Source organism: Trichosurus vulpecula, chromosome 9 (genome assembly GCF_011100635.1).
Source record: "Trichosurus vulpecula isolate mTriVul1 chromosome 9, mTriVul1.pri, whole genome shotgun sequence".
In the NCBI taxonomy this organism is placed as follows: Eukaryota; Metazoa; Chordata; class Mammalia; order Diprotodontia; family Phalangeridae; genus Trichosurus; species Trichosurus vulpecula.
This window is the reverse complement of record NC_050581.1, coordinates 49,797,045-49,824,980: the sequence shown is the minus strand read 5'-3', so window position 1 is coordinate 49,824,980 and position 27,936 is coordinate 49,797,045. Positions and strand designations below refer to the sequence as shown.

Below are 27,936 nucleotides of genomic sequence, written 5' to 3'. Positions count from 1 at the left end.
CTTAAGCCAAATTCTAATTCTATTTACCCTCTGAGTTGGGGAAGCTAATGGTTGCCTTGATCTCTTACATAAAGCCACATTTGTTTTTTCAATATGTTGGGTTTATTTAAATAAATGTTAAAGTTTTCTGACATAAGGTTTTCCTTAGGCCCCGACTGAAACATATTTCAGTCAGTCTACAAAGCATTTATTAAGCACCTACCATATGTGCACATTGTGCTAAATGCTGGAAATACAAAATCAGTCCCTATTCTCAAGGATCTCACAGTCCAATAGGAGAGATAACATGCAAATAGCTATGAACAAACGATAAATTGGAGATCATCAAAAGAGGCAAAGCATTTTCTTAGAGGGAGATTAGGAAAGGTCTGTATTAAAAAAATGCAGAAGACAGGATTTTAGCTAAAACCTGCAGGAAGTCAGGGAAGCCAGGAGATGGAGAGGAGGGGAGAGAACATTCCAGTCATGGAAAATAGCCAGTGAAATTGCTTGGAGTCAGGGAATGTCTTAACATGCTCAAGGGACAGCAAGATTGGTAGTATGTCTGTATCACAGAGCACATGAAGGGGAATAAAATGTAGGAAGATTGGAAAGGTAGGAAGGGAGCAACCAGCTCATGAAGAGTTTTAAAAATATAATAGAAGATTTTATTTTATTTTTTTCTGGAAGTAATACAGAGCCACTGGAGTTTATTAAATGAGAGTGGGGGAGCTGATGGATAACAAATTTTGCTGAACCTCTGCTTCCTCATCTGTAAAATGAGAATTTGGACTAGATGATCTCTAAGCACCTTTCCAGTTTTAAGATTTTATGTTGGGCTACTCTACCGGGCTAGGACACATTCTAGCAGATTCAAAACTTTGTCTTTTGCCACCCAATATTTGTCCAAAGGCAAAAGGCTTTGAAATAAAATCTATAGGAATATAAATGAATCACAATGTTAATGGAATGAATTATGTATAAAAAATAAAAAATGGTATTTTTAAAATAAAACTGGCCAGGATATAGGCATAAAAAAGTAATTTTATTTTATAAATAATGGATGATTGTCCAGAATACCTTTCTACTCCTCTCTACAAAAGATTTATACTACATCCTTATTCAAATTGTCCATCTGTCTGCTATTGGTATTAGCTGGGAATTTAATAGGAATGACTGTACCTATTTCTGGAGCACTCACCTCCCTAGGATTCTACCCATTTTTTCATTCTTGAGAGGCACAGAGAGACCAAAATTGAGAAATGGATTTTTTTAAAGCAAAGTGACTAAAATACCATACCTTTGACTCACAGATCCCACTGCTACCCCAAGGAATATAATGACAACAAAAGAAAGACTCTATATTAACTGATATATTTATAGCAGCACTTTTTTTGTACTAACAAAGAACAGGAAACAAAGTGGATGCACATTAATTGGGAAAATGGTTAAACTACTTGTTACATAAATGTAACTAAATATTACTCTGTTGGAAGAAATAATACAGAGAGGCATGGGAAAACTGATACGAACAGAAACAAAAATGAAATAAGTACGACTATGAAATTACTATACACAGTGATAACGAACATGGAAGAAGAATGAACAACTAAACAATCAAAATGGAAGGTTGAAAAATTAGAATGACTAAGCCTGGCACCCAAGGAAGAGATATCAGAAGGTACTTCTTCCACCCCACCCCTCAACATACCTCCACTTTTTTGCAGAGGTGGAAGATTATCATTGGATACGGCAGGCGTAGAACAATACAGAATAATGTCAAACTTTTTCAATGTGTCGGTTAGGTTAGATTTGCTGAACTACCTAACTGACTAACTCTGTCTCTCTGTCTCTGTCTCTGTCTCTCTCTCTCTCTGTCTCTCTGTCTATCTCTCTGTCTCTCTGTCTCTCTCTGTCTCTCTCTGTCTCTCTCTGTCTCTCTGTCTCTCTGTCTCTCTCTCTCTCTGTGTCTGTCTGTCTCTGTCTCTTGTCTCTCTGTCTCTCTGTCTCTCTGTCTCTCTGTCTCTCTGTCTCTCTCTCTCTCTCTCTCTCTCTCTCTCTCTCTCTCTCTCTGCCTCTCTCTGTCTCTGTCTCTCTCTTTCTCTCTCTCTTAAAAAAAAGACTGAGAGGAGGGATGGGGAAAGATATTTGGGACATATAGTTTATATAAAAACCAAAGACAAAAATAAAATGGATTTTGGGGGGAAAGAATAACTGAACTCTGAATAATTGCAGTAAACAATCTCAGTCCTGGAGAATAGATGAAGAAACTCACTTGCCAGAGTCACCTCTATGCCATGGTGAGGCACTATACTTGAATGGAAGGTTTTTTTGTTTCAATAGCAACTATTAATGTAATGAAAAACCTTATAAAAGACTCTGTGTGACTTCGCAAACACAATTTATTACACAGGTATTCACTAAAGAAACGGCTTGCGTAAAGAATTAAAATAAATTGATTCAATATAAATTTTTATTTCACAGGCTTTCTCAGTACCTCTGCTATTAAACTTAGAGGAGCATTCAACTTATTTACTCTATGGATTCCATTACTTATTTAATGGTATCACAGGTTTAATTAAAAGATCTGTCTACTTTCCTATATCACCTCTGAGTGCTGAAGCAGATCTGTATCTCATGAGTACTCAGCAAGCATTGTAAGGTGTTTTCAAGTCACAGCAGGATAGTCAAGTTATTATGGGTTCTAATTAGTTCTCCCACAAGCTACAACATCCCTTATACCTGAATTCTGGTGGCAAAGGACTTTCTTTTGATTTGGGAAATAAATATTAAGGACAAGAGAGGAGAGAGAGAGAGAGAGAGAGAGAAACAGAGAGAGAGACAGAGAGAGAGGAGGGGCGAGAGACAGAGAGAGACAGAGACTGAGACACACAGAGAGAAACAGAGAGATAGAGACAGAGACAGAGACACAGAGACAGAGACACAGAGAGACCGAGAGAAAGAGGAGAAAAGAGAGGAGAAGAGAAGAAGAGAGAGATGATCATTAAACAGTATACATGTCATATATGTGTGTGTATGTATACACACGCATGTGTGTGTGTGTAATATACATCCCTTCTATTTTTAAAACAAGAGTCTTTAATTCTTTCTTCCTGCAATTTTTTCTTTATATCCCATGACATTGCTGTCATAATGAAGTAATTGTCTTTAATCATTGACTGTCTGTATCCTCTTCATAAATATCTTGCAAGGCTCAATTCTTAGCCTTCTGTTCTTTTCTTCACACTCATTTAAGGAAATCTTCTCATATGCCTTCAACTGCCATGGTTCTGCAGGTGTTCACCAGATGTGTACCTCTAATCCCAGTCTCTTGTCTTCTCTTTAGAGGCTGAGGTCTCCCTCCCTTTCCCCATACCCCCATGGCACTCCACTTTAGCATTTTGTTCAGTGGGTAAGTATTGCTGACTAATGACTGCCTTTCTATCAAGACCTCTGCTGATTCATGTAAATGAGGCACAGATATATCAGTGGCAAAAAGGAATTCTGCAAGACTAGTGAGATTTTATGAAGAGAGCCAAATGATCCATACACGATGTGACTGCAAACATTGGCAATCCTAAAGCTCTGAAGTTGATGAGCACACAACCAGTTCATTTTTGTGTCCCAAACCTAAAATTCAAAGACGTGGCACCTCATTTTCCTCTTTTCTTCCTTTGCATGAACACTTCTGAATAGCCACTTAAAACTTCACAAGCTCTTTCTCTACCCTCATTACAATTCAGTTTGATAGGCCCTCAAACAGGTGTTTTTGTGCTCCCTTTGAATATGCAGAAATTGCGGCTTAGTGAACGAGGCTAACGATTTGCCCAAATTTCTAGAGTCAGTGTCCAAGGAGGAGTTTCCTGGTGCAGTTTGAGGACTTTGTGGTAAACAACCTACTTTTTCTTTCTCCTAAATATAAGGGTTTTGTTTAGGATAGAACTAGATAGATTTAAAGGTAAAGAGGAGAGGACCAAAAAGGACCTCAGTGTTCACTGAGTGCTACTCCCTTGTTTTATAGATGAAATAAATGAGGTCAAGAAAGGGAAAATGATTTGGCCAAGGTCACATGGCTAATTAATGATGGAATTCTAACTACAGTTATAGCCACATGGCACAGTGGATAGAGCATTGTGTTTGGAATCAGGAAGATCTGAGTTTAAATTCTGCCTCAGACACTTACTAGATATGTAAGTATATGTATGTACGGATATGTAAGATATAACCTGAGAGAGTCACTTTTTCCTCAGTCTTACTTACCTTATCTGTAAAATAGGGATGCTGATAGCATCTATTGGCTGTTATGAAGATCAAATGAGATAATAATTGCAAAGTGTTTAGCACAGTGCTTGTAAAGCATTCAGCAAGTGCTAAATAAATGTTCGCTATTGTTGTTGTTTTCCTTGTTGTTACAACCCAAATCTCTTTTTTTTCCTAGTCTGATAGATGTTTTTTTTTTTCAGTATGCCCACTGCAATCTAAGGGGCAAAATGTCATCATCTCACTGGTCATTCATGAAGCATCACTACTGAACAGCTTATATAGATCTCAGGAAGCACTGGACAGCTGGGTGGTCCGCTGGTTAGAGCACTGGCCTGGAGTCAGGAATATCTGAGTTCAAATCCTGCCTTAGACCCTAATAAGCTGTATGACCATGGGCAAATCACAACTTTTTTTAGCATCAGTTTCTTCATCTGTAAAATAGGGATATTAGCACCTACTTCACAGAGTTGTTGTAAGGATCAAATGAAATAACATGTGTGTGTGCGCATGTGCGTGTGTGCGTATGTGTGTGCATGAGCATGCACTTTGCAAAACCTTAAACTCCTATATAAATATTATATTGGATTATTATTACGCTATTTGGAAACTGACTTTAAATGAGGGGGCTGAAGGGAAGGATGGTGTGCATTCCTAGCCAGGTAAAAAACTGCAACAGCATTGTATATGGCAAGTCTGGATAGATAGGCAGCATTGGTGTAACTTGCTCATATTTCATTATGTCCATTTTGCAGCAGCAGAAACAATCATCTTGTTGGATTAAGTCACATAGAAAGGACCGGTGACAGAACATATCCACTGGAAGCCACCTACCTTTTTATCACTTAGGCCAGTCACCTGGTCAACAAATTCCTCTTGAATCATGAAGGCAGCCAGGTTGGCAGTGTAACTGGCCAGGAATATGACCGCAAAGAAGGCCCAAACAGACACCATGATTTTGCTGGTGGTCCCTTTCGGGTTCTGAACAGGCACAGAATTATTGAAGACCAGGCCCCAGAGCAACCATACAGCTTTTCCAATAGTAAAAGAAGGCCCATGGGGAGCTGAAAATTGTTTGGAAAAAGAAAGCACATCATGAGAATCTTTCAAAATTTTGTAGGAAAATTATGGGTCAATCTTTCTGCTAATGACAACACTATAATAACAAGTGATAGTAAGCAGAGATTCTTCACCTGGGTCCACGGATAGATTTTTAGGGACTCACAAACTTGAAAGGAAAAAGCAATTACACTTTCATAAACCTCTAAATGCAATTTAGCATTTCTTTCTATTATTAAAAAATTATTTAAGAAAAAGTCTTACCAGACTGCTGGAGATCTCCATCATATGCGCGCACACACACACACACACACCCACACACCCACACACCAAACACAAGGTTAATAATCTCTCTATTAAAGGTTAACAATGGAGCCAGCACCTGTAATCCATTTACCAGTTTACCATAGTCCTTCTTTGTAAAAGGCTCTGTGTTGGGTGCATAGGAAGCAGGGTTTGGGGGTGGGACAATACAAAGACACAGTTCTTGACCTTAAGAAACTAACAGACTGGTAGAAGAATTTGCTATAAATGTAAACAGCTCTAATAATAAGTAAAATATGCTGTCTCAGTAGAATATAAGATCCTTGAGGGCAGAGACTACTTCATTTCAACCCTTTGAATATCTGGTGCCAGCACATTTCCTGGCAGAGAGTGTTGAATGAAATGTTGATTAACAAGTGTCTAAGCTAAATAAATAAATGGGTGAATGAATGAATAAGTAAATGAATGAATGAATGAGTGAATAAATGAATGAATGAATGGATAGATGAATAAATAAATAGATAGATAAATGAATGAATGAATAAATAAATAGGTGAATAGATAAATAAATGAATTAATTAATAAATAAATCAATGAATAGATAAATAAATGAATGAATGAATGAATGAATAAATAACTGAATAAATAACTAAATAAATAAATAAAATTTCATAAGCATTCAAAGGAAGACAAGATTAGTCTTCCACAGTAGAATGAGAGGAGTTCTAATAGAAGATATGGGATTCAAAGTAGCCTTGAAGGATAAATAGGATTTCTGCTGTCAGATATGCATGGCCAAAGTTATTCTAGTTTCAGGGAATTTTGCGAGTAAAGGCACTGAGGAAAGAATGTATGGGATGGGCAAGTGGACCTTGATCGGTTGGACTAGGCACAAGGCTAGAAGATTGGTTGGAGAGAAATTCTAAAGGACCTTATAATGTTACACTGGAGAAATTCTGTTTTAATCTGTAGGCAATAGGAAACAACTGAAGATTTCTAAGTAGGGAAGTGACAGGATTGGGGTTGTACAACAGGAAGATTAATCTGAATCAGGGAGGGGCAGAGATAGATATATGATTTAGGAGCCTAATGTTATAAAGCAGGTGAGAAGAAATGGACCTTCTGCCTGCATTTATAGACTACACATGTTACACATTCTCTACTCTTTGTACATTTCTATCATAGTGGATTTTGCCCTTCTCTCTTTGCAATGTAAATGGAAACTGAGTATACAACATCTAGGTTTGAATGGAAAGTAATGTTGTGACCTGTTTTAAGGATGGATTTAATTTTCATTTTAGGGAACCAATCTTCTTAATAAACTCAAGAGCTCCTTACAAAAATCTTTCTGAGAAGCTGCTTCATTATTCATCTAACACACTTTCACATAAGCTTCACGAAATTCAGCTGGGCCAATATTTGGCATGTTAATCCAAGTATTCCTGGCTATTTCCATCCATCAGACTCAAATATAGAGTGCACATGATGTAGGAATTAAATGATGGTAAAATGCTTTCCAAATGGGGACATTAAAAAACAGAGTGAGGGAAGTCAGTGCTCACACAGCCTAGTCAGAATTCATTTCAATAGCGAATCATAAAAAAGAAGTCACACATCACACAACTTCTTGTCTTTCCATCCTGACCTGTATGGTAACTTCATGTTCCTTTTAAGAGATTAAAATGTTCCCTGCCAAAAGATTTAAGTACAAATAGACAAAACAATCTATCAAAATATATTGGGAAGGAAATCTATAAGCTGTAAAAAGTACATCTTAAGGTTTTTCAATTCTTTGTCCATTTTGTATGAAAATCAGTTTATGTCTTTGTTTCATAAAAGAAGAATATTTTTTAAAAAGAAAAGTTAAACTTAATGTTATTTAAAAAAATTCATATTTGTACCTATGAATGTATGTATGTACATATATATGTATGTGTATGCATCTAGGTCACAATTAGTAGAAATAATCCCCTGAGGTGGCTACATATATTTGAATCTGCACAATTCAAATTTGTAATTATATAAAATATGGTAATTAAGTTCAGTCCAATAGAAATATGTAGTGTGAATTCAAATAATGTGACTTAAGGGAACTAATTACTTGCACTATTTGGTACCTCTCACCATATATATCAATATCAACACTGATACATATATAGATATATGCATATAGATACACATTGACAGATATTATGGTGTCTCATAATATATACGTATTTTATGCACATATACATATGTACAATATGTTTGTGGATATATGTGTATATGTCTGTATGTATTTCTCCTCTCTTCCTTTAAAGTTATAGGTTTGTAATACCTGCTTCTGGGGAGGCTCTGGATTGATTGAGCTTGGGAGGTCTGAGCTGTAGTAGGGCCAGACATGTTTAGGACTGCACTAAGTTACTGGGATCCTCTAGGATCAGCCTGCCTAAGGAAGAGAAAACAAGCCAAGACTGGAAAGAGAGCAGGTCAAAGTTTCCATGCCAAGCAGGTATGATAATGGGCCCATGAATGACAACTACATTATTACCTTGGGTGAGACAGAGTGATCTAGCTTTCAAAAAGACCAAAACAAACAAATAAAAAAGTTATAAAAATATTCCGTTGTTATTTGATCAATGGTTCCTGAACACTAAATGGACCAGGCATATCAATCAATGTAAAAATCATATTATAATTTTACTTCAAAATAAAAATTTTATCTTACTATCTCTATTTTCTTTGACTTACGGATAAAAAAATACACTGTATCAATTCAGACAGGTTGCTTCTTTGAGGAATTTTTAAATTCCAGTCTTTCTCTAAGTACCCAAAATTACTTTTATGATGAACGGTATCATTGAAAAATCTAACCTGATCTTTAAAATATATTTTAACTATCAAAAACCTTTCCAAACAAACTGAAAAGACTGAATGATTTCAATCTAATAACTACTGACAACACACTGGAATGATCTCACAGTGCTTCCTTTTCCTTTTTTGCCTTTATAGATCCAAGGTGACCCATAGGGCTGATCACCCTATGATATTAAAAACAACATCACCAAACCAGCAAATGCTACTGTTATAATATGCTAGAGGAATGTGTTCTCTAACAAAAAAAGAGTTTGCTAAAGGTTAATGAAACAACACTATCATCAAATAGCCCTCATTAAGCAGCCCATTCTCCAATTTTAATCCCACGCAAAAGAAAAGGGAGAAAGGAATGCTGAATAGGTGGCTGGTTTGGTCGAAATGGAATGCTTACCTTTGCCTCTGGCTAAGCTCCTGTTATAGCCAACTGGACTGAAGTATTCAAATATGAAAACAGCCATGGCAGACACAATGAGGAGCATCACGAACATCATCACCCACACAGAAGCGCTAAAAGGCTCTGCAGCAAGAGACCCAAAGAACAAAACCAAAGCTGATTATACTAGAATTCTAGATGGCTTATGTCAACATAGCCTAGCAACAGAGAGAAAGAGAGAAAGAGAGAGAGAGAGAGAGAGAGAGAGAGAGAGAGAGAGAGAGAGGACCTATTTTACAAGTTTGAGGGTTAGAGGGGAACTTGAAAGTTCACCTTATTAAATCTACCCCTTATCTCTAGAAACTCATATTTGAACTACCTCAGAAAGAATAAAATCAATACTGCTATATACTGTTATATTTTTAACACTTTTTCTGTAGCTGGATACAGATTGATTTAAATACAGCTGAATGGAGCCCATTATGCATATACCATTTGCACTACAATTCAAGAGAGAAATGTCATATATTTGTTATACAGATTATGTAGATGCTTAACTGAATGGCGCTTTCCTTTAAAAATGCTTTCATCTATTCATTTCTAAGTTATGCAAGAACAAAATTGTTGGGTGGGTAACTGTTTTAGCTCAAAAGAATGAACAAATAAAGAGAAGCCTAAATACAGTCATGCTCTGGAATACAAGATACTATAGATAAAGTGAAATGAAAACTTGTCTTTAACTTGGTTGAGGACATGACAACCAGCTGTATAAAATTGTGCTATCAGCAGCATGGAGAAACATGAAATCATTGAAACCTTGTTCTACCAGAGTCCATATTTGGGAACTCAATGAAAATAATTTACTTTGTCTTAGCCTCTTTATTTTCCCTCTGTCTCTGTGTCTGTCTGTCTGTCTGTCTGTCTCTCTCTGTCTCTGTCTCTCTGTCTCTCTCTGTCTCTCTCTCTCTCTCTCTCTCTCTCTATATATATATATATATATATAAATGTATAATATAGATAGATACATATGTATATACATAAACTTGTGTGTATATGTATGTATATATGCATACCTAAGTAGATAGATAGATGTGCAATATTTGTGTGTATGTGTGTGTGCGTGTGTATCCTTGGTGTTTCTTCTCATTCAAAGTTCCTCACCCGCAAGCATTGTTTCCTTCATTATATCTGTACACCCAGAGATTAATGTCTAAGACATTAGGTAATCACTGCTTGTTGGTTGCTTGATTCATCATAAAGGCAACCATCACAAGCAAACACTTTCTGTTGGAGAAGAAGAAAGAAGGAAAAAAAAGGTAGGGGGAGGCAAGGAGGAGAAAGGGCAGCAAAATCTTTCATTATCTTGAATCTTTTCCTTTTGATCATAGCCACAGCATCATAAAGAAAAATGTATTCATACAGTTTGCTAGCAGGTTAAGATTTCATGAAACTCAGTGAAAACCACATATAGCTAAAGATTATTCCCAATCCCAGTTTAGTCAATGTGGTAAGAAACAAGTTAATAATGAGTGTAAAGTATTTCAAAGGGCATTGGCTGCTTTGAGGTCCCAAGGAGGGATGACGCTAGATTAGGCTTTGTGCATGAGTGGGAAAACAGCTAGAACAACAGGTAGGAAAACTTCAAGTACCAAAGGCAAGCCTTCACGAGCCATACGAGGCTGCAACTGAAATTTGTCTTCGTTAAGGCTAATGAGTGAAAAGGGCATCAGAGAGCAATGCAGTCAGCTTGAGCAATAAACAATATTATATTCCTGAAACCATAACAATTTGGTCAGAAGATGTATTAGGCAAGAAGAAGAAATAAAAACATAATTAAGAGTTTAAAAAATGTTTAGAATTTGAGACTGGAGAAATGGAGGCCAATCTCCTAGTCAGGCACCAGAGTAACATGATAGAGCTTTGGGGTGGAGAAATGCCCTTGGGACCCAGTGAAGTCCAAATTCTTTTAATTGCGTATGTATTCCTGGGTCCCAGAAGGGTTAGAAAGTCTCCCAGTGAAAAAGAAAACCAAACAAATAAACAAAACCCTTCCTTGTAGCCCCATTCTCCCCAGATGTCCTCCACAGGGCAAAACAATATACTCTTTATAGTCCTGTAAGAAAGAACACCCTCCTCTTATCCACCTCCACCCATTTTGAGGGGCTTATCTATAACCTTCTATCAGAGAAAGGAAAAGAGGAGCTAGATCTGCTGTAAGTCATGAATTCCTCTATCCTTTTCCCTATTCCTTATTACTCCTTATTATCCTACCTCAGTATCCCTGTTATACATGCTACTCCTGTGTCTCTTCCACAGGTTGAAGAATCAGGCTAAATCCCCAGTTGCTGATCTAGAAATATCTCTCAACTAAAATTATTCATTTTTTAAGTGATAGGATTTGACCCTTGAATTGCGAGTGATCCACAGAAGGCAACAGAAAGCTAAAGAGGTTTGGATAACAAGCTAGGAGTGGTGGCTGTCTTGCAGAACCAAAAGAACAAAAAAGTTAAGAAAATGGTTTTAAAAATCATGTATCTTGTACCATTTGCTTATGGGAGAAAATAGGCTGTGCCCAGAATCACAGCCCAGAAAGAAAACTGAAAGGATTACTTATGAGAGACCTGAAATAGCCCTCTGTTGATCTAGAAGTATGGTCACACCTCTAAACTCTCCTAACACGAGAAAGAAATTCAGTCCCTGGTAGACATTTTGACCCATTCTTACTGGAACCTGGGGATGAAACCTTTGGAACTTTTTTAAAAGTTGGAAATGTCACCAGAGACACTAACCCAGTGTTTCAGGAACCTTTGGTTAAAATTTTCTTGTGAAGTGAGTGACTTTATTTGTGGAGGTTTAGGAAGTGAACTAATACAGGGATTTTATAATTTTTTGAGTGAGAACAGGCAGGAGAAAGGAGAAAATAATGAGGAACAATGTAATCAGATTCTGAATGATTCAGCTCTTCCAGATGACTGCACCAGTGAATGGGAAAATATAGTCTGACACAGCTCATTACAAGATTCAAAACCTGGAGATAATGCCCCTTAATAAGGGTGACACATAGCAAGTGGAAGAAGGGTGCAATTTACTGACCAGAAAAATAATATTAAGTATGTAGGGTAAAAAAGCCTGAAGGGAACCATCCTTCTAGGTATTTTTTAAGATACAAAAGAAAAAGGTAAAAAGTATGTTTTGTTAAATTTGATCTAATGTCCAAAGCCAGAATTTGGTCATCTTTTTGTTAGTAATGTGTTACCACTCCTGGGAAGTTAATAAATAGGGCAAAACGGTTGAGCCCAGGTTCAAAACTGTTGATTCTTTTTTATGAGAAAAGCCAATTGAGATTTATTTCACTTCTCAGTTGAGGAAAGTGAATTCAATAAGTAGACGCTGAGAAGCTCTATCTTCTTGGCTATGAGAATAGAAGAAAAGCAGTGGACAACTTAGCAAGAGGGATCAGAGGACCTACATCTAAATGCTGCCTCTGAGGCTTATTACCCCTGTGACTTCAGGTAATTCATTTCATCTTTCTTGGTCTCACTTTCCCTATTTACAAAATGAGTGTTGGACTAGACAGACACAGTGGCCCCTTCTATCCCTATATCTATGATCTTGATATTCTATGATCTGATAATCCAGTGAACCTATAGATAGTGCTCATTTACTCATGTGTCCCATCTGGACTTCTCAGACCCTGGCCCATCTTTTGGAATTAAAACTTCCTTCCAAAGGTCTGATGAAAACTGAGAATAATTAATAGGGATCATTGAAAAACAAAACAATAAAAGAACCCTCCTTTCGTCATTGATTCCACAATGGCTTGGTCTGGGGACTTGTTTTCAATATTGTCCTATTTTCATAGAAGAAGCAAGGCCTCTCATTTAACTCAAAGAAATCTTTCTCCACTTTAAAATTCAGGAGAAAGAAAAACTGAGAGTGACTGGGCATTTCTCAAGGTCTGTCTTCCACAGAGAGAGATTACACAACCAGAATAATGAGTATTGAGCAAAATCCAGTAACTGGAATAGATTTCAAAAGCTTAATAGATTACTGAAAATGAAAGTGGTAATTCCTTGGGTTTCCACAAGTAAAGTAGCACTTGTAATTCTGCTAGTCAACATTTCACTCAGGCAAAGGAAGCAGATTATGCCTTGCCTAAAGCTAATGCCTTGTATGAGTGAAGGAAGAAAGTGGAAGTATTTGAAGAGAGGCAATGTTAAGTAATGGGAAGGTGGACTGGGTTTGGAATCACACATCTGGGTTTGAATCCCAGCCTTGTTACTTATTACCTATGTGATTGTGAGCAATTAGCTTCGATGGGAGTCAGTTCCCTCATTGTTTGAATACGGAGAATTGGCATAGCTGACCTCTGAGTGGAATTTTGGATAGAATGCTGGAACTGGGGTCAGAAAGACTTGACTTTGAAGCCTTCCTGAAATACTAACTTAGGAGCTTTGTGTTCCAGGGCAAGTCACCTGATTTTTACCTGCCTCAGTTTTCTTGTTTGTAAAATGAAAATAATAACTACTTTATATTGGGTTTGTGAGGATCAAATGATAATATATAATGTTGTTTTTGTCCTTCATTTTTGAAGTGAGCTAATCACATGACAGGCAATGTCTTGATTTGTGGGTGAGTTGGAGTTAAGTGGGGCAGAATTACACAAAGTTGTCAACCTTATTCTTTCTTCCAGAATCATTGAAGTCCGGTGGCAAGACAAAACTCAGGACAACCAGCAATGACCTGGGATACAGTGGATGACCTTGGCATCTTCAAAATCTGATCAAGCTCTAAGTACACTACAGAGCCTTCTTCAGCTGCCTTCATGGCCGTTGGAACAAATTGTTCCCATCCACCCTTTCCACTGGGGGAAGTCTTCACGTGCTTGGGGTAAACAACCTCCTAACTCACCAATGGGTTTGAGACCCACTGGTTTCCCTCAGCCTGGGTTAGCCTGTCTGCCATGAGGATTTACCACGGTGTGGCTGCTGTACATGCTACAGATTTTTGGATGCATAGGTGAGAGCTGAGTGCCAGGTAGATACCAAACATAGATGAGTAGGCCTGAAAAGGGCTATATTTGTTGATACATGATATACAATGCATGGATAAACTTGTAAACTTTAAATCACTAAATATTTTATGTATAAGTTTATTGTTTTTATCATTATTACTGTTATTATTAGCATGGTGATCTTATGGTCCTTTCCAGATTTACCCAAGATTGTTGAGTGAAAAGCACTTTGCCTAATGTTAGTAAACTGCCTGAAGCTAACAGTCCCTTTTCCCCAATATTCCCCGAACTAAACATGTGCTAAAAATTCTGATTCTAATAAACCTTGAATGGTCACTCAACTTCTCTCTCATCTCTTTGAGTCTTTGACTATTTATGTCTCTGTTTCCATCCAAAAGGCTAAGTAAGTATCACATTGATAGTCTTCATTTAGTAAACCAAGGGAAAATTCTTTCGACTTTTTTCTGAAGCCAGGCAATTAGGAGGAACAGTCCATTCTGTCTCATATCAAAGTCCTGGGAATGAAACATGGCCTTAAGTTGCCCTCAGTCTGCTCTTAGGCTAGTTCCACTTAGCAAACCATTTAAGATAACATCATGCTAAAATTACAGCATTTTCTTTGGCCCCATAACAAAAATGATCAGCTAGGACTTATATGACTTTGGCTATTCCAGACAAAAACATTAGCTTGGGCCCACAGACCCACTGCCTGGAAAATAAGGGAATAGAAAGTATAGATGTGCCTTGCTTTCATACCATCCCCCACCTGAAAAACCCTTTAAACTTATGAAACAAAAAAGGGAAGGATAATAATTCATGTTATAAAACAATCCTTTCCTTTATAAGAGCACAAAACTTAAAAAGTCTGGTTCTTTTACGATTTTAAAATATAGCTCAATTTACACATTTTTTAGAGTATACATCTTGGTAAAAGCAAGGAACACATGGCCAGTGCAAGGACTCATATCATCCTTTTGTGATCTATCCTTCAGGAAAAAGAAATAATCTCTATCACACTAGCAAATGTGAAGTGGAGATGAAAGGACGTAAGAGTATTTTATTGGTTGCTGCAAATGAATTGGGTGGGTAGGGAGATCTCTTCTGTAATGCTTCTACAAAACAATACCACACTCTACAGTAAACTCACAAGGTCATTGTCTGAATGTGTAAGGTATCTCTTACCCAGTAGAGTAAGAGTGAAAAAGATGGTCATTACCAGGTAAGTGGAGTAATATAAACAAAATATCGGTATTATCCAGACACCATAAAAGCTGCCTTCATTTTTTCTTTATAGACATGGTCACAGAGATCTATGCCCTGAGAGAAATGTCAGTTGCCCTCAATCCCTAAAATTCAAAGCAACCTATCAAGGATTCTCTTCTGATGGTCAATCATAGTCCCAACGCATTATTTAAGAAAGCAGAATCCATACCTAGAAAGGCAGAAGGAGATACTGTGCCGTTGCTTCGGGAAACCATTACACTGATTCCTGTCTCCACAAAGGGAACCGAAAAGTCCACCACCTCTGAGCGTTCCTCATTAATTGTGAGAGACCCCACTGCCATGACTGCTCGATGGTATACCACCTGGAACCAGGGCAAGAAAAAGGAGAGCATCTCACTAGCTCAGCATGGAGTCCTTATTTTTCATTGTCTTGAATTTCAAATCCCAAACTGTCCCTCATGGGATCTTTCATCTAACTTTACTTACTTCCCCAATCATTCCATTCCACACGTTATTCACTTTTTTCCCATGCTTCCCATTGGTCACCAAGTAGAGGTCATAGGTGAACTTCACAGTACGAGACAGCTTCTTCAGGATGTCAATACAGAATCCCTTGCAGCATTTCTTTACATTGGTCCCCTCATTGGTTGAATTGCTATAAAAATAAAAGAAATGCAATTCAACTCAACCACCATTTATGAAATTTCCAATACCTCTATCACAGGACTGTTGTGAAGAAAGTGCTTTGTGAACCTTAAAGTATTATTATAAATGTAAATATTAAAATTATGATTATTTGCAATGTGTTATATTATGAGGGTTCAAATACTAGTAGTCCCATCCTGTCCTTAGAGCCTACTGTAGGAAGAAAAGGATTTAGGAGAAGAGTAGGGAAAACAGGTACACACACAGTACATAAAGTATGATGAAAGAAAAGGAGAAATGTAAATAAAGTGAAGCTGCAAATCTTAAGGACAGAGAGAATACTTTGAGCTAGAGGGATCAAGAAAGACTTCAGGGCCTAGAAAATACATTAGTCTTGAAGGAAGCAAAGGATTCTAACAGCATAATGAAAAGGAAGTGCATTCCAGGCAGGATTTTAATACCTTCATTAAAATCTTCAATTTCATTGGTCTAGGGAATTCTGAGGGTAGAATTTTCTTCCATTAGTTTAGATTAGTAACTATCTGCAATCTTAGTCTTAGAGCAGGGGCTCAAAACCTCATGTTTGTGAAGTGCTTTTTTTTCTTTTTAACATCTTAATAAATATATTCAATATTATTTTTTTGTAATACTCTATATTTTCTTTTATGAATTTAAAATCATTATTCTGAGGAGGCTGTAGGATTCACCAAACTACTACAGCAGTCCATGACCCATTAAAAAAAAAGATTAACAACCCCTACCTTAGAGAGTTGCCTGGGTCACTGACAAATGAAGTAACCTGACCTTAGTCACAATATTAATATGTGTTAGAAGCAGGACTTGAACACAGACCCTTCTGACTCTAATGTGAGCTCTTTATCGACTACATTATGATGTCTCTACTCCACTCAAAATATCTCTTCAAACCAGAGAGAATCAATCTGACCTAGGATGCATTGTAAGAATGCTATTTGAGTAAATAAAGTAGAAAAAAAAAACCTAATAAAGAACCAGAGGATATAAAGTCCTCAGGCATAGTAAGAACATGACTCAATGGCATGGTCAAAGAAATGGGTATGGAACTGTCTGTATGTTTTAGTGAGAAAGTATGGTCTAGTCAAAATGGACTGAGGTTAAAAGTGAGAAGAACTTGACTCCAATCCCAACTGTCCCACTATGGGTATGGTTTCTCTACGTCCCAGTTTCTTCATTTGTCAAATAGGAATTTAAAGACATGTCTTCTTGCTTCAAGGGTTATTGGAAGGATCAAAATGATGACAAAAGTGAAATAAATTAAAAAATGAATAAGTTAAAAGCAAGAGATTACAAAGGTATTATCTTATATGTGACATCTTTATCTTTATCAGACATGGGACTTTGCATTAGTTACCCCACTTTATTCATTTGACCAATGTCTACTCAAAAGCTTCAGCCTAGGAATAGAAGCCTTGAAAGAAAAACCCACCTGGCCAATCCATCACAGTCCCAGGGTCTCAGGTGCTTGATTGCTGAAGACTAACTTACAGTATATAATAAATGACTCTCCCCCATTGACTGAGAAGGAATCAGTACAACATATATTCCATTGGCTCAATTCTACCTCTTCAAAGTCATGGAGTAAGATGCATTTTTGGAAATACTATTGCTTCCAAAAGTTTTTATTACTCTACTAAGTACTACATGCTCCCAATGCCATCTTCTGTTCCTCTAAATGATGGATCCTTAAAATTTAATAACAAATTGCCTTGAGAAGCAATGCCAATCAATTTGTCCCAATTAAAGGTGATATAAAGCAAGAAAGGATGCTGGATACAAATAAAACTGTCTCTCTTTGTCTCTCTGTTTCTCTCTCTGTCTCTGTCTCTCTCTGTCTTTGTCTCTCTCTCTGTCTCTGTCTCTGTCTCTCTGTCTCTCTCTCTCTGTCTCTCTGTCTCTCTCTTTCACACACACACACACACACACACACACACACACACACACACACTTTCTCTCCCTCTTCTTCTAAAAAGCTTGGCTTAAAAGTTTGGCTAATGGTGATGCTATAATTCTTCCCCTTTTCCTCCTCCTTGGATCAGACCTGTGTTTTTATTGGTATAGGGAAGTCCCTGCAAGGCAACTGCATCTGCCAGAACAAATTGCAACTGGGCAATATCCTTGGGGTATTAAGTGACCTGTTTATGGTCAGAAAACCAATATATCCCAAAGGCAGGACTTGAACCCAGATCTTCCTGACTCATAAGACAGCTTTCTAATTACTACAAATCACCACTTCTTGCCAAAATTAATTAAACTTAAATAAGCTAAAATCTAATTCCTCTCAAGATTTAACTGGCTATCTTAATAAAAAGTCAATCCTATGCTCAGGAACCTTTCTCTCTAGGTTATATCTACCCAAGTTCTTTTCTTATTTCTTTTTTGGGGGTGGTGGGGAGGAAGGCAATGGGGATTAAGCGACTTGCCCAGGGTCACACATCCAGTAAGCGTCTAAAGTTGGATTTGAACTCAAAGTCCTCCTGAATCCAGGGCCAGTGCTCTAACCACTGTACCACCTAGCTGCCCCACCCAAGTCCTTTTAATACAATTTTTCTATGCACATTTTTCTTCCCCACAGAGAGGAGATGCTTCTTTCTAGAAACATTACATTCTTTTGATCTGGAAAATGAGAAAATTGAGCCAAATACAAATCCTTATTCACATTCTTTGTCTCTGCTCTCCCATAGCATCCTGTGGTTCAGGGAAGCCGTAAGTAATGCTGTAACATTGTCATATGTCAAATGTGATTTAACTGGAGTGTAAACTCCCTGAGGTCAACTTAAGAACTTGATTGAAGCACTGGGGTCTGGATCTCCTACTAAGTACCTAGTACAAGACCCTTGGAATGGATCACGATCACTCAAATATTCCCTCAAAATCAACACCATTTTGATGAGCAAACACGAGATTTTGTTTTTCCTCTTCACGGTTTCCCCCCAGCTGGCTGTTGGGTTCAGCAGTAATCCTGAATCTTTCTAGTCTTATTACATCAATTCTTATAAGACTTTTCAGTCCACGCTGTGTTTAGGGGAACCTACAGGCACTTCTAGTGATTTCCTAAAGGAATTTGTGACATCTCTTCAATTTCTTGCAAATACTAGATTTAAATAAATTCCTCTGCAGTTTTCTGACATAAGAAAGGCATAATAGCTTGGGTAGTTTGTCCCATGTGCCCAAAAATATCTCTCTGGTAGAAATGAAAATAATCGTCAAAAATTTTACAATTTTTTGGACACACAGCTAGTAAATGTCTGAGGCTAGATTTGAATTTAAAAATAATGAGTCATACTGACCAGTACTCTGTCCACTGCACTGCCTAGGTGCCCATGATTAGCATGTAAGCTTGGATAAATAATTTAATATCTATGTGTCCAAGGCAGGGGTTCTTAACCTGTGGTCCATGAGGGATCAATGATGACTAACTCTCCCATTTTATAGACAAGGAAACTGAGACCCTGGTTGTTAAAGTGACTGAGAAAATACATATGATTGCAAGTGTCGAAGTCACAATTAGAACCCATTTCCTTATTTCTAGTCTAGTGACAGGTGAGATTTGAACCCAGATTCTCTGTCTCCCAATGGGGATAACAACAGCACTTACCTCACAGGGTTGTTGTGAAGACCAAATACAATGGTGTCTATAAATCATTTTGTTTATAAATATCTATAAATTATTAAAGTGCTATGAAAATGTAAGCTGTCACTATTTCATCAAACCCCTTCATTTGACACATGAAGACAATGGTGCTCTGATGAAGTGACATGTCCAAAGGTAATACAGGTTATAAGTGTCAGAGATGATGTTTGAACCCAGGTAAATCCATCCATCAATCACTAAGCATTTAATAAGTGTCTGATGAGTGCTAGGCACTGTTCTAGGCACTTGGGATACAAACATAGAGGAGGAAACAATCCCTACATTGATCTTTCTACTGTTATACAACCTTCTGTCTTTCCTTAAGCTTTTCTTTTGGATTCTTTTCCCCCCCCAATTTTGCCCTTCTTTCCTATCTCTTGGGTATTTACTGAATCGGTATTGTATGAAATTTTCTTTTCCTTTCCCTTGCTTGGCATTGACATATAACTACCATCAGACTTGCAGGTTAAGATCATCTAGAGACTGCTCCTGTGACAGCTTCTGAGTTAATTGGCTTTTAGCAAAATTTAAATCTATAGCACTTTCCCTTCCTTATATACTGGGAAAAGGCTGCTTTTTCCAATGAGTGTTTCTGATAAAGTATTCCCCTTGATCTGGAAATATCGTAGGGAGGCATAAAGTCCTTTAAACAAGCATTAATTTAGGGGCTTCCCCTAAGGGATAAACATAGACATCAGTGCCCTAATAGACCCTTCATTGCCGGGGGCCATGGTGAGAAGAGATCCATCTGTATTGAAGACCTCTTTATTTTTCGATGAATAGAATAATGAGCTTTCTCTGATATTTCAGAATGGAGAGGTGTGGGGAGGAGTGGGAACTGGAAAACCCCAAATTAAGTTTTTAGTTAGTACTGAGTAGTTATTTCAGTGTAATGTAACTACCTAGAAATCATTAGTTTGGAAGGAAGGAAAGAAAGAAGGAAGGAAGGAAGGAAGGGAAGGGAAGGGAAGGGAAGGGGAGAAAGAGAGAGAAGCCAGGTAGAATGCAGCTCTTCAGTAACAAAAACAAATAGGGAATGTGGTCTGGCTTTATTTGGTGAGAATAAGTTTCAGAATTGAGATCAATAGAATCCAATTGCCACTCTCCTAAATCCAAATAGATCACTATATCATTATTCACATATGTACCAAGAAAAGGGGGAGAGAGCACCAGGTAACAGCTTTCTTTGGAGAAAAAATTGACTTTTCTACCCAGAAATATAAACAGCTAAATAAGTTTAAATTCCAGTTTGGGCTTTAGATGAGAAGATTGTTGCCTGCTATGCTATTTCCATTCGGACATTTGCTACTTATAAGGTATCCCAGTGATAATCAACAGTGGTGCCTTGTCTAGGAGTGTTAAGGACAATTGGAATCTCTTTATCCCCCAATGTTAACAAGGATTAAATTGATTACATTTCCTGCAGGTAAGCTTGCCTTGGAGGCAGCCTGTTCAGTGCCAAAATGACTTATATTGCACAACTTGACTTTTCTTTTTATTTTAGATGATTCTTTGAAAAGAAGGGGAATGCTTATTCTTCCGGGGAAAAATCCATTGTCTTCTAGTGTTAGTAAGAAATGAAATTAGGAGCAAAACTGAGAACTATATCCTACCACAAAGGATCAGGGAAATGAAGGGAGCAGTAGCGTGTAGTAGAAGCAGCAATAGACAGGATTTAATAGCTTAAAATTATTCAGATCTCATCTGTGCTACTTACAACCTATATGACCTTGGACAAGTCATTTCAACTTACAAAGCATCTTGTCTTCATATGTAAAATGAAGAGGTCTGATGAAATAATTATAGCTCCTATTTTCATAGCATTTTAAGATACACAAAATAATTTATAGACGTCATCACATTTGATCTTCACAATAACTCTGTGAGGTAAGTGCTGTGGTTATCTCCACTTTACAGATGAGGCAACTGAGGCTCAGAGAGAATAAGTGACTTGACAAGGATCACTCTTCAAAGAAGGTTAGAAGTGGCATTCCACCCCAAGTTTTCCTAACTCCAAGTCCAGTCCTATAACCACCATGCTGTCACCCTCCCCAAGGTACTTTCCAACTCAGTTCTATGATCCAATTCACATGCTAAATGCCACATAGAACCTTTTTGAGTCCCTCTAGCTATTAGTGCCTGCTCCACCAAATTACCTTACTTTATTGGGTTTGTATTGTGTATAAATGTGTATAGCTATACATGTTGTTTCCACCTATGGAAAGAAATTTGCCTACCCACAGTAGGCAAATAATAAATCAATGCTTCTTAATTGGCTAATTAATTGATTAAAAAATAAATTATCCTATCTTGCTTAGAGATTCATATTTTGATGGAAGGTAACATGAACAACTGTGGCAAGAACTTAGCTATGAAGGACTGGGTATGAGAGGAAAAAAAGGGTACCATTCCAACGGGACCAGAAAACGCCAAACTGAAGCACTCTCTCTACAGTATAATTGGGCACTTAACCTGGCTTGTCATTGGGACATCATTCCTTCTTTTGTGCCCTCAGTTCAGCACATGATATTTCTAGCTATCAACCATGGTTCACCAGGCAATACTCCTGGGTCCTCTTTGCAGGGGAATTTTGCTACCATGGGCCTTCCTTGATCCTTAACCAGAAAGGTCTCAACCATGAACTCTCTTGGAATCAGTTGATGGCAAGTTCTATTCCCCTAAATAACCTATTGTTTGAAAGTCCTGGAAATTCAAACCTTAGAATATTTGAGTTGGGAAAGACTTCACAGAATCAGGATCATGGCTGGAGGGGGCCTCAGAGGGTATTTTAAAAATGGGGAAATGGAAGATTAGGGAAATTTCATGTAACATAATGGAAAGAACAGTGGATTTGGAATCAAATGAAATCAAAGAGTAGTTTTTTGGTTATCATAACCTCGTTAACAATTGCATAACTGCATTTTATTTTGTAACTTAGTTTAGGGGAGACCAGAAACCTGAATGGATAAGGGGAAAATTTTCCATAAATCAAGATACAGTTAGTATGAATTGAAATCTCAGCTCAGTTACTTACTAGCTGTGGGACCCCACACAAGTTTATTTCTCTGACCCTTCATGTCCTTATCTGCAAAATAAAGGAGTTGGACTAGATGATCTCTAAGGTCACATTGAAAACTCTAAACCTATGATTCCATCATTTTGTGAAATGTCCTGTTCAGAGGATAAAGAACTAAGTAAAAGAGATAGGATTAGAATCCACATTTCCTAGAGTTAGCATTCATTATACTATTCTTGAATTCACAAAATATGCTTTACCGAATAGCATTTGTTCATATTTGATATAGAAAATAAATTATATTGAAGTATTTCCCAATAAAGATTTTTTCCCTTACTTGATTTTGACAAATTTCCGACATGGCACAGTATTTCGTACGCAGGACTCAGTCAACGGGTCTATGTCTTCCACAATGACAAATGGAGCTTCTTCCAGAGTGACGATGCTCAGATGGTTGTCATCCGGCTCGCAGTCGGCAAACGATTTGTACCTCGGCCACACGGAATGTGTAAGGCTCAGGGTCTGGTTCTCCCATTTCCCCACCTGTATCACAAAGATCAAGATACAAACACCTCATTCACTGTTGGTGTCTATAGCAGCTAGTCCTCCATCACTAGGGTTTGGGTGAATAATACCCTGGGGAAAATAACTTTTAAAAATTACATCACAATTTTTAAAAACAATAACTGAAATTTTATAGCAAATCTAAGTTGGTAAATCATTTTGGTATCTCATTTGATCCCCCCAGTGGCCTTGATATAGGCAATGTAAGTATTATAATCCCCATGGATATGAGGAAACTTAAGTTCAATGAAGTTAAGAGACTTACCCAGAGTCACACGTTAGTGTCAGAAGCAAGATTTGAACCCAGGATGGTGAAGTAGAAACAACATAAGACTGGAAATCACAGGTTCTGAGTTCAAATCCTGGCTCTGCTTGAGTTCTCACATGAGTTCTTGGTTTTGTTTCCTCATACATAAAATCAGACTAGATGAGTTCTAAGATTCCTCTCAATTCTCATTCCATGATCCTGTGATCTGAATGTCAGAGGCAAGATTCGGACCCAGGTATTACTGAATCCAAGTCCAGAACTCTAGCCACTACCATGAAAAGAAATTAATAGAGAAAGAGTGAAAGCGAAGGGGAGAAGGCAAAGAAGAGAGCCAGAAAGGAGAAAGAGGAAAACGGAAAGAAAAATAAAGAGATGAAAGCAAAAATAGCAGAGACAAGACCACAGGTGAAGGTAGGATGGGCAAGAAAGCAAGACCTGTCAATCTAACCCAGAACATGGTTTTAGCTAAATTGCAAATTACGGGAACATTTGTTAAATCCTGAACACTATAGTGACTCTCACAGTTTAATGCTTATTGAGTTCTGTCAAAATAAAATCAATTGTATTCCATCTGACTGATGGCCTGCAATCCTAGCAAAGTAAAATATGAAGCTTTATGTTTTGAACCTTAATTTTATTTGACAGGTTATTGGCATCACTCACTTAAAAAGCAAACTATCTCCCTCAGGACTGCACTCTCTCTTTCCTACTCCAGCTCCCACACACAATTACTTGACATTCGAGGTCAAGGTTTTATTTGCAACATCAACCTGAAGGAAAATGCCAAATCTGAAAAAGGAAAGCACCAAATGCAGCTTGTTTGAACTGACATAACCTTCCTACCTCTCCTGGGGTAACCTCATCATTCCAGGAATCAGGTCTTGATCCTGGGCATTCTGAACATCAAAGGCATGGATTTGGGGAGAACCAACTGTCTCCATCTGAGATGATATCTCTGTCAGTCAATAAATATTTACCAGAATAACAAGTTAGGAAACTTTTCAGAAGTTGAGTTTCTCATTTTGTAGGGGGCAAATTCTTTGAGCTTTTCCTAAATGTTGGCTATTATAGCTTTCCAAAAAGATGGGTGTTCATGACATACATTGGGGAAGACTAGCACCCAGAATGACCTGGATAAAAAAAATTTCTTTGGTTCAAATCATTCTGAATCAAACACATATGCCGAGACAATTGTCTCTGATCAATTCCAACTCCCTCCCCCCTGCCACATACACATATACACCTTTCATTAGCAGAGACTGTCAAGCCAACACTATGCATAAGGAATCAAAGATGTATACGTACACCTAGGCAGTTAGGTGGCTCACTGGAGTGTTGGATTTACTGTTGGACTTGGAATCAGAAAAACCTGACTTCAAATATGGTCTTAGGCTTCAGACATTTACTAGTTATGTGACCCTGAAGAAGTCAATCTCTTCCTGCCTCAATTTCCCTATCTGTAAAATGGGGATAATAATGGCACCTACCTCACAAGGTTTTGGGGAGGATAAAATGAGACCATATTTGTAAAGTGATTTGCAATCCTTAAAGACCATATAAATGCCACTTTTATATCATCATCATCAGGAAATTCATTCATGCAGGAGAATCAAGTACAAAGAGTTCTGCACTAAAAACTAGGAGAAATGATATCCAAGCCTGGCTATATCTTGCCTTGAAATATGAACATAGCAAGCCAATCATTACTCTTCCCATTTCCCCAACCACTCTGTGAGTACATTGAGATAGTTTGTTTTTCAGTATATAAGTTATTTCTTGATTCCCCCACAACTTGACCCCAACCTATTTTTTCTATATTTTATTTCCCACTCTTTCGTTTCATGCTCCCTATGCACAAACTGATTATGTTGGATCAAAAATTGCTCTTACCATCACTAATGACTCTGCCTCTTCTTTGTAAGCCTCCTAAATCAGGTATAAGAGATGAGGACATTGTACTAAATAACTCACCTTTCCCCAGTCATTTCCTGTGTTCTTGCACTTCCATATCTTTACTCAAATATTTATCCCTACCACTACCCCCAGCTCTGATTGTTGTATTTTTAGCAAAAAGCATTATATGATTAAAGATTTAGAGATAGAAGGGGTCTCGGAGATCAAATAGTCGAGTCCCTTCAGTGTACAGGTGACAAGACTGAGGCCCAGAGAAGGAAATTACTTCTCCAAGGTTTTGACTCACAATATCACCTCCTCCATGAAACTTTCCCTAACTCTCCTTCATCTTCCTCTAAACTCTCAACATGCCATACTGTTCTTATTGCATTTTTACGCATTGCTTTGATTGACAATTACTCATGTATATGGCTTGTCTACCACTACTAGAATGTCAGCTCTATGATCTTCCTGATATCCCCCACAGTATATAAAATACATTGGACACTCACATTTTTTATTTCATTTTTTTGTATATCATAGTCATTTTTTGAAAATGCTACCTCCCTGCCACCCCATTAATCTTCTCTTAAAGCAAAGGAAAACAGTGCACCAACGCCACAGCAACCAAATCTAACAGCATAGGCAACACAGAGCACCCATAGTCCCCCTACTCTCTACTGAGATGAGGGAAATCTGTGTTTCATCATCTTTTCTCTAGAACCAAAATGGTCAATTACAATAAATCTGATTTTGGCTTCCTTTTAGTGTTGTCTTCACTTACATTATAATTTTTGCTGTTTGGTTGTTTTCAGTCATGTTCAACTCTTTGTGACCACATTTGGGGTTTTCTTGGCAAAGATGCTGGAGTGGGTTGCCATTTCCTTCTCCAGGTTATTTTGCAGATGAAGAAACTGAGATAAACAGGGTTGAGTAACTTGCCCAGGGTCACACAGCTGAGGCCAGATTTGAACACAGGTCTTCCTGACGCCAGGCCTGGCACTCTATTTACTGTGCCACCTAGCTGCCCGTTCATCATTTAGTCACTATGTATTCTCTTCTCTTGGTTGTACTTACTTAACTCTTTATCAGTCGCTGCAAGACTTCCCAAGTTTCTTGGGATTCTTCATATTTATCATTTCTTCTTGTATGATAGTATACCATCATGTTCGTAAATTATACTATGTTTAATAATCCCTCAATCCAGAGGTACTCCTTTGCTTCCAGATGTTTTGTCATTGTTGTTGTTATCATAGAAAGGGCAGTACAAACAATTTTAATAAACGCATGACCTTTCTTTTGATCTCTTAAATTCTTAGGGAATACGTCTAATACTAGGATTCCAATTGAAGTTATACAGAGTTTAGTAAATTTTATCCCATAATTCCAAATTGTTTACCTGAATGTTTGAGCCAATTTGTAATTCTACCCCAAATTTATTAGTGTGCATCTCTTCTCTCAGGTCGATCAACAAATATTTACTAGATGAATAAACAACTGCGGTTTACTTAGAATGTACCCTCAGAAGCTGTCTTCCCTCTTTCAATATACTAGAGTATTCCAGCATAAATTCATGCTTTCAAATAAATCTGTGGGATCTTCAGGGAAGAAAGAAAGAAGGAAAGAAAGAAAGAAGGAAGGAAGGAAGGAAGGAAGGAAGGAAGGAAGGAAGGAAGGAAAGAAGAAAGACCTAAGCTCCTCCCAAAAAGTGGCTTGAGGAAGGGGGAATTCAGTATAATCACTGATCTGCCTAACACTAAAGAATATGTTCAACGTTCATTGGACCCTTCAGAAAAAATGTAGGGTTGCCATTGCACACTCTCTCCTGTTTGTCACGTGACCCATAGCAACCAACCATCATCAGTCTGTCTCTAGTGTAACCTATCTGTGGCCTAAGGAAGTTTAGCCTACTTTAATTTTGGTCCCTATGTACTGTCAAGTTCTACAGGTCTGATTAGATATAGATATAGATATAGATATAGATATAGATATAGATATAGATATAGATATAGATGTAGATATATACACATATATACATAATATACATATATATATAATTCTTAAAATAAATATTTTTTCTTTGATGAGACAATGGAACTTTCCTTATGTATTTACCTTTGCTGACAATGAGCATTAGGGCATAGCAGGCTCCAGAACTACAGTTTTGGTTTTGTTATAGCTTCCCTATTGAGAATTCAGATGCTAAAAACATACATATCCACTAACTCAGTGTGCTTTTCAAGAGAATGTCACAAGCCTGGAGTAAGTGAACTATCAGTCACAATACTGACAAATATTTCAGCTTTCAGAGGAGAGGGAGAAGTGGCAGGCAGAGCTGAGATTACTTTGTAGCATTTCTAGTTTCATTCTAAAAATGGCAAAGGGATGTGTGCACAGATGGGTCCCAGGGCCACCTCTGAACTTCAAGAAAAAGAAGTATATCCAAATACTCCCTGATTTGAACCAGGGCGATGAGTTCAAGTGTAAATAATCCAATGGCTATAAATAGAGATACCTGGCACTCAGGATGTAACATCACAATTTTATGCTCACTTCTAGACACCAAACATATGGCATGGGCAGTCTGTGCAATTGTAAAGCAAGTTCAGTGAAAATTAGCTAAGCAATGTAATGCTCTCTGAGTAAGGTGATAGGGCAAGTCCACGGCAATTTTAGCCTGAATGTTAAGGAAAATAGGATGAAGCAGCTGCTTTGCCGTATTGAAGGCGGATTATAGATTGGGAATTTACTGGATCTCGCGTCATCCAATGGCACCAGAAGTCTCATATTGCATTGGTGCCATTGTTCACTCTTTCTATTCCCTCCATTTCCCCACATTAAGCAATCTCTG

The 27,936-nt window shown here is 37.7% G+C and overlaps 1 protein-coding gene across 1 annotated transcript in view; it reads right to left on the bottom strand.

Annotated features, from left to right (window-relative positions):
* Positions 1–27,936, bottom strand: part of GRIN2A (glutamate ionotropic receptor NMDA type subunit 2A) — a 165,735-nt gene that overhangs the window by 81,564 nt on the left and 56,235 nt on the right. The window contains exons 3-7 of the mRNA XM_036739543.1: positions 22,698–22,903; positions 15,516–15,684; positions 15,238–15,391; positions 8,810–8,935; positions 5,074–5,303 (exon numbers count right to left, since the gene is read on the bottom strand). Coding sequence (XP_036595438.1) covers positions 5,074–5,303; positions 8,810–8,935; positions 15,238–15,391; positions 15,516–15,684; positions 22,698–22,903 — 885 coding nt within the window. The remainder of the gene's footprint in view (positions 1–5,073; positions 5,304–8,809; positions 8,936–15,237; positions 15,392–15,515; positions 15,685–22,697; positions 22,904–27,936) is intronic.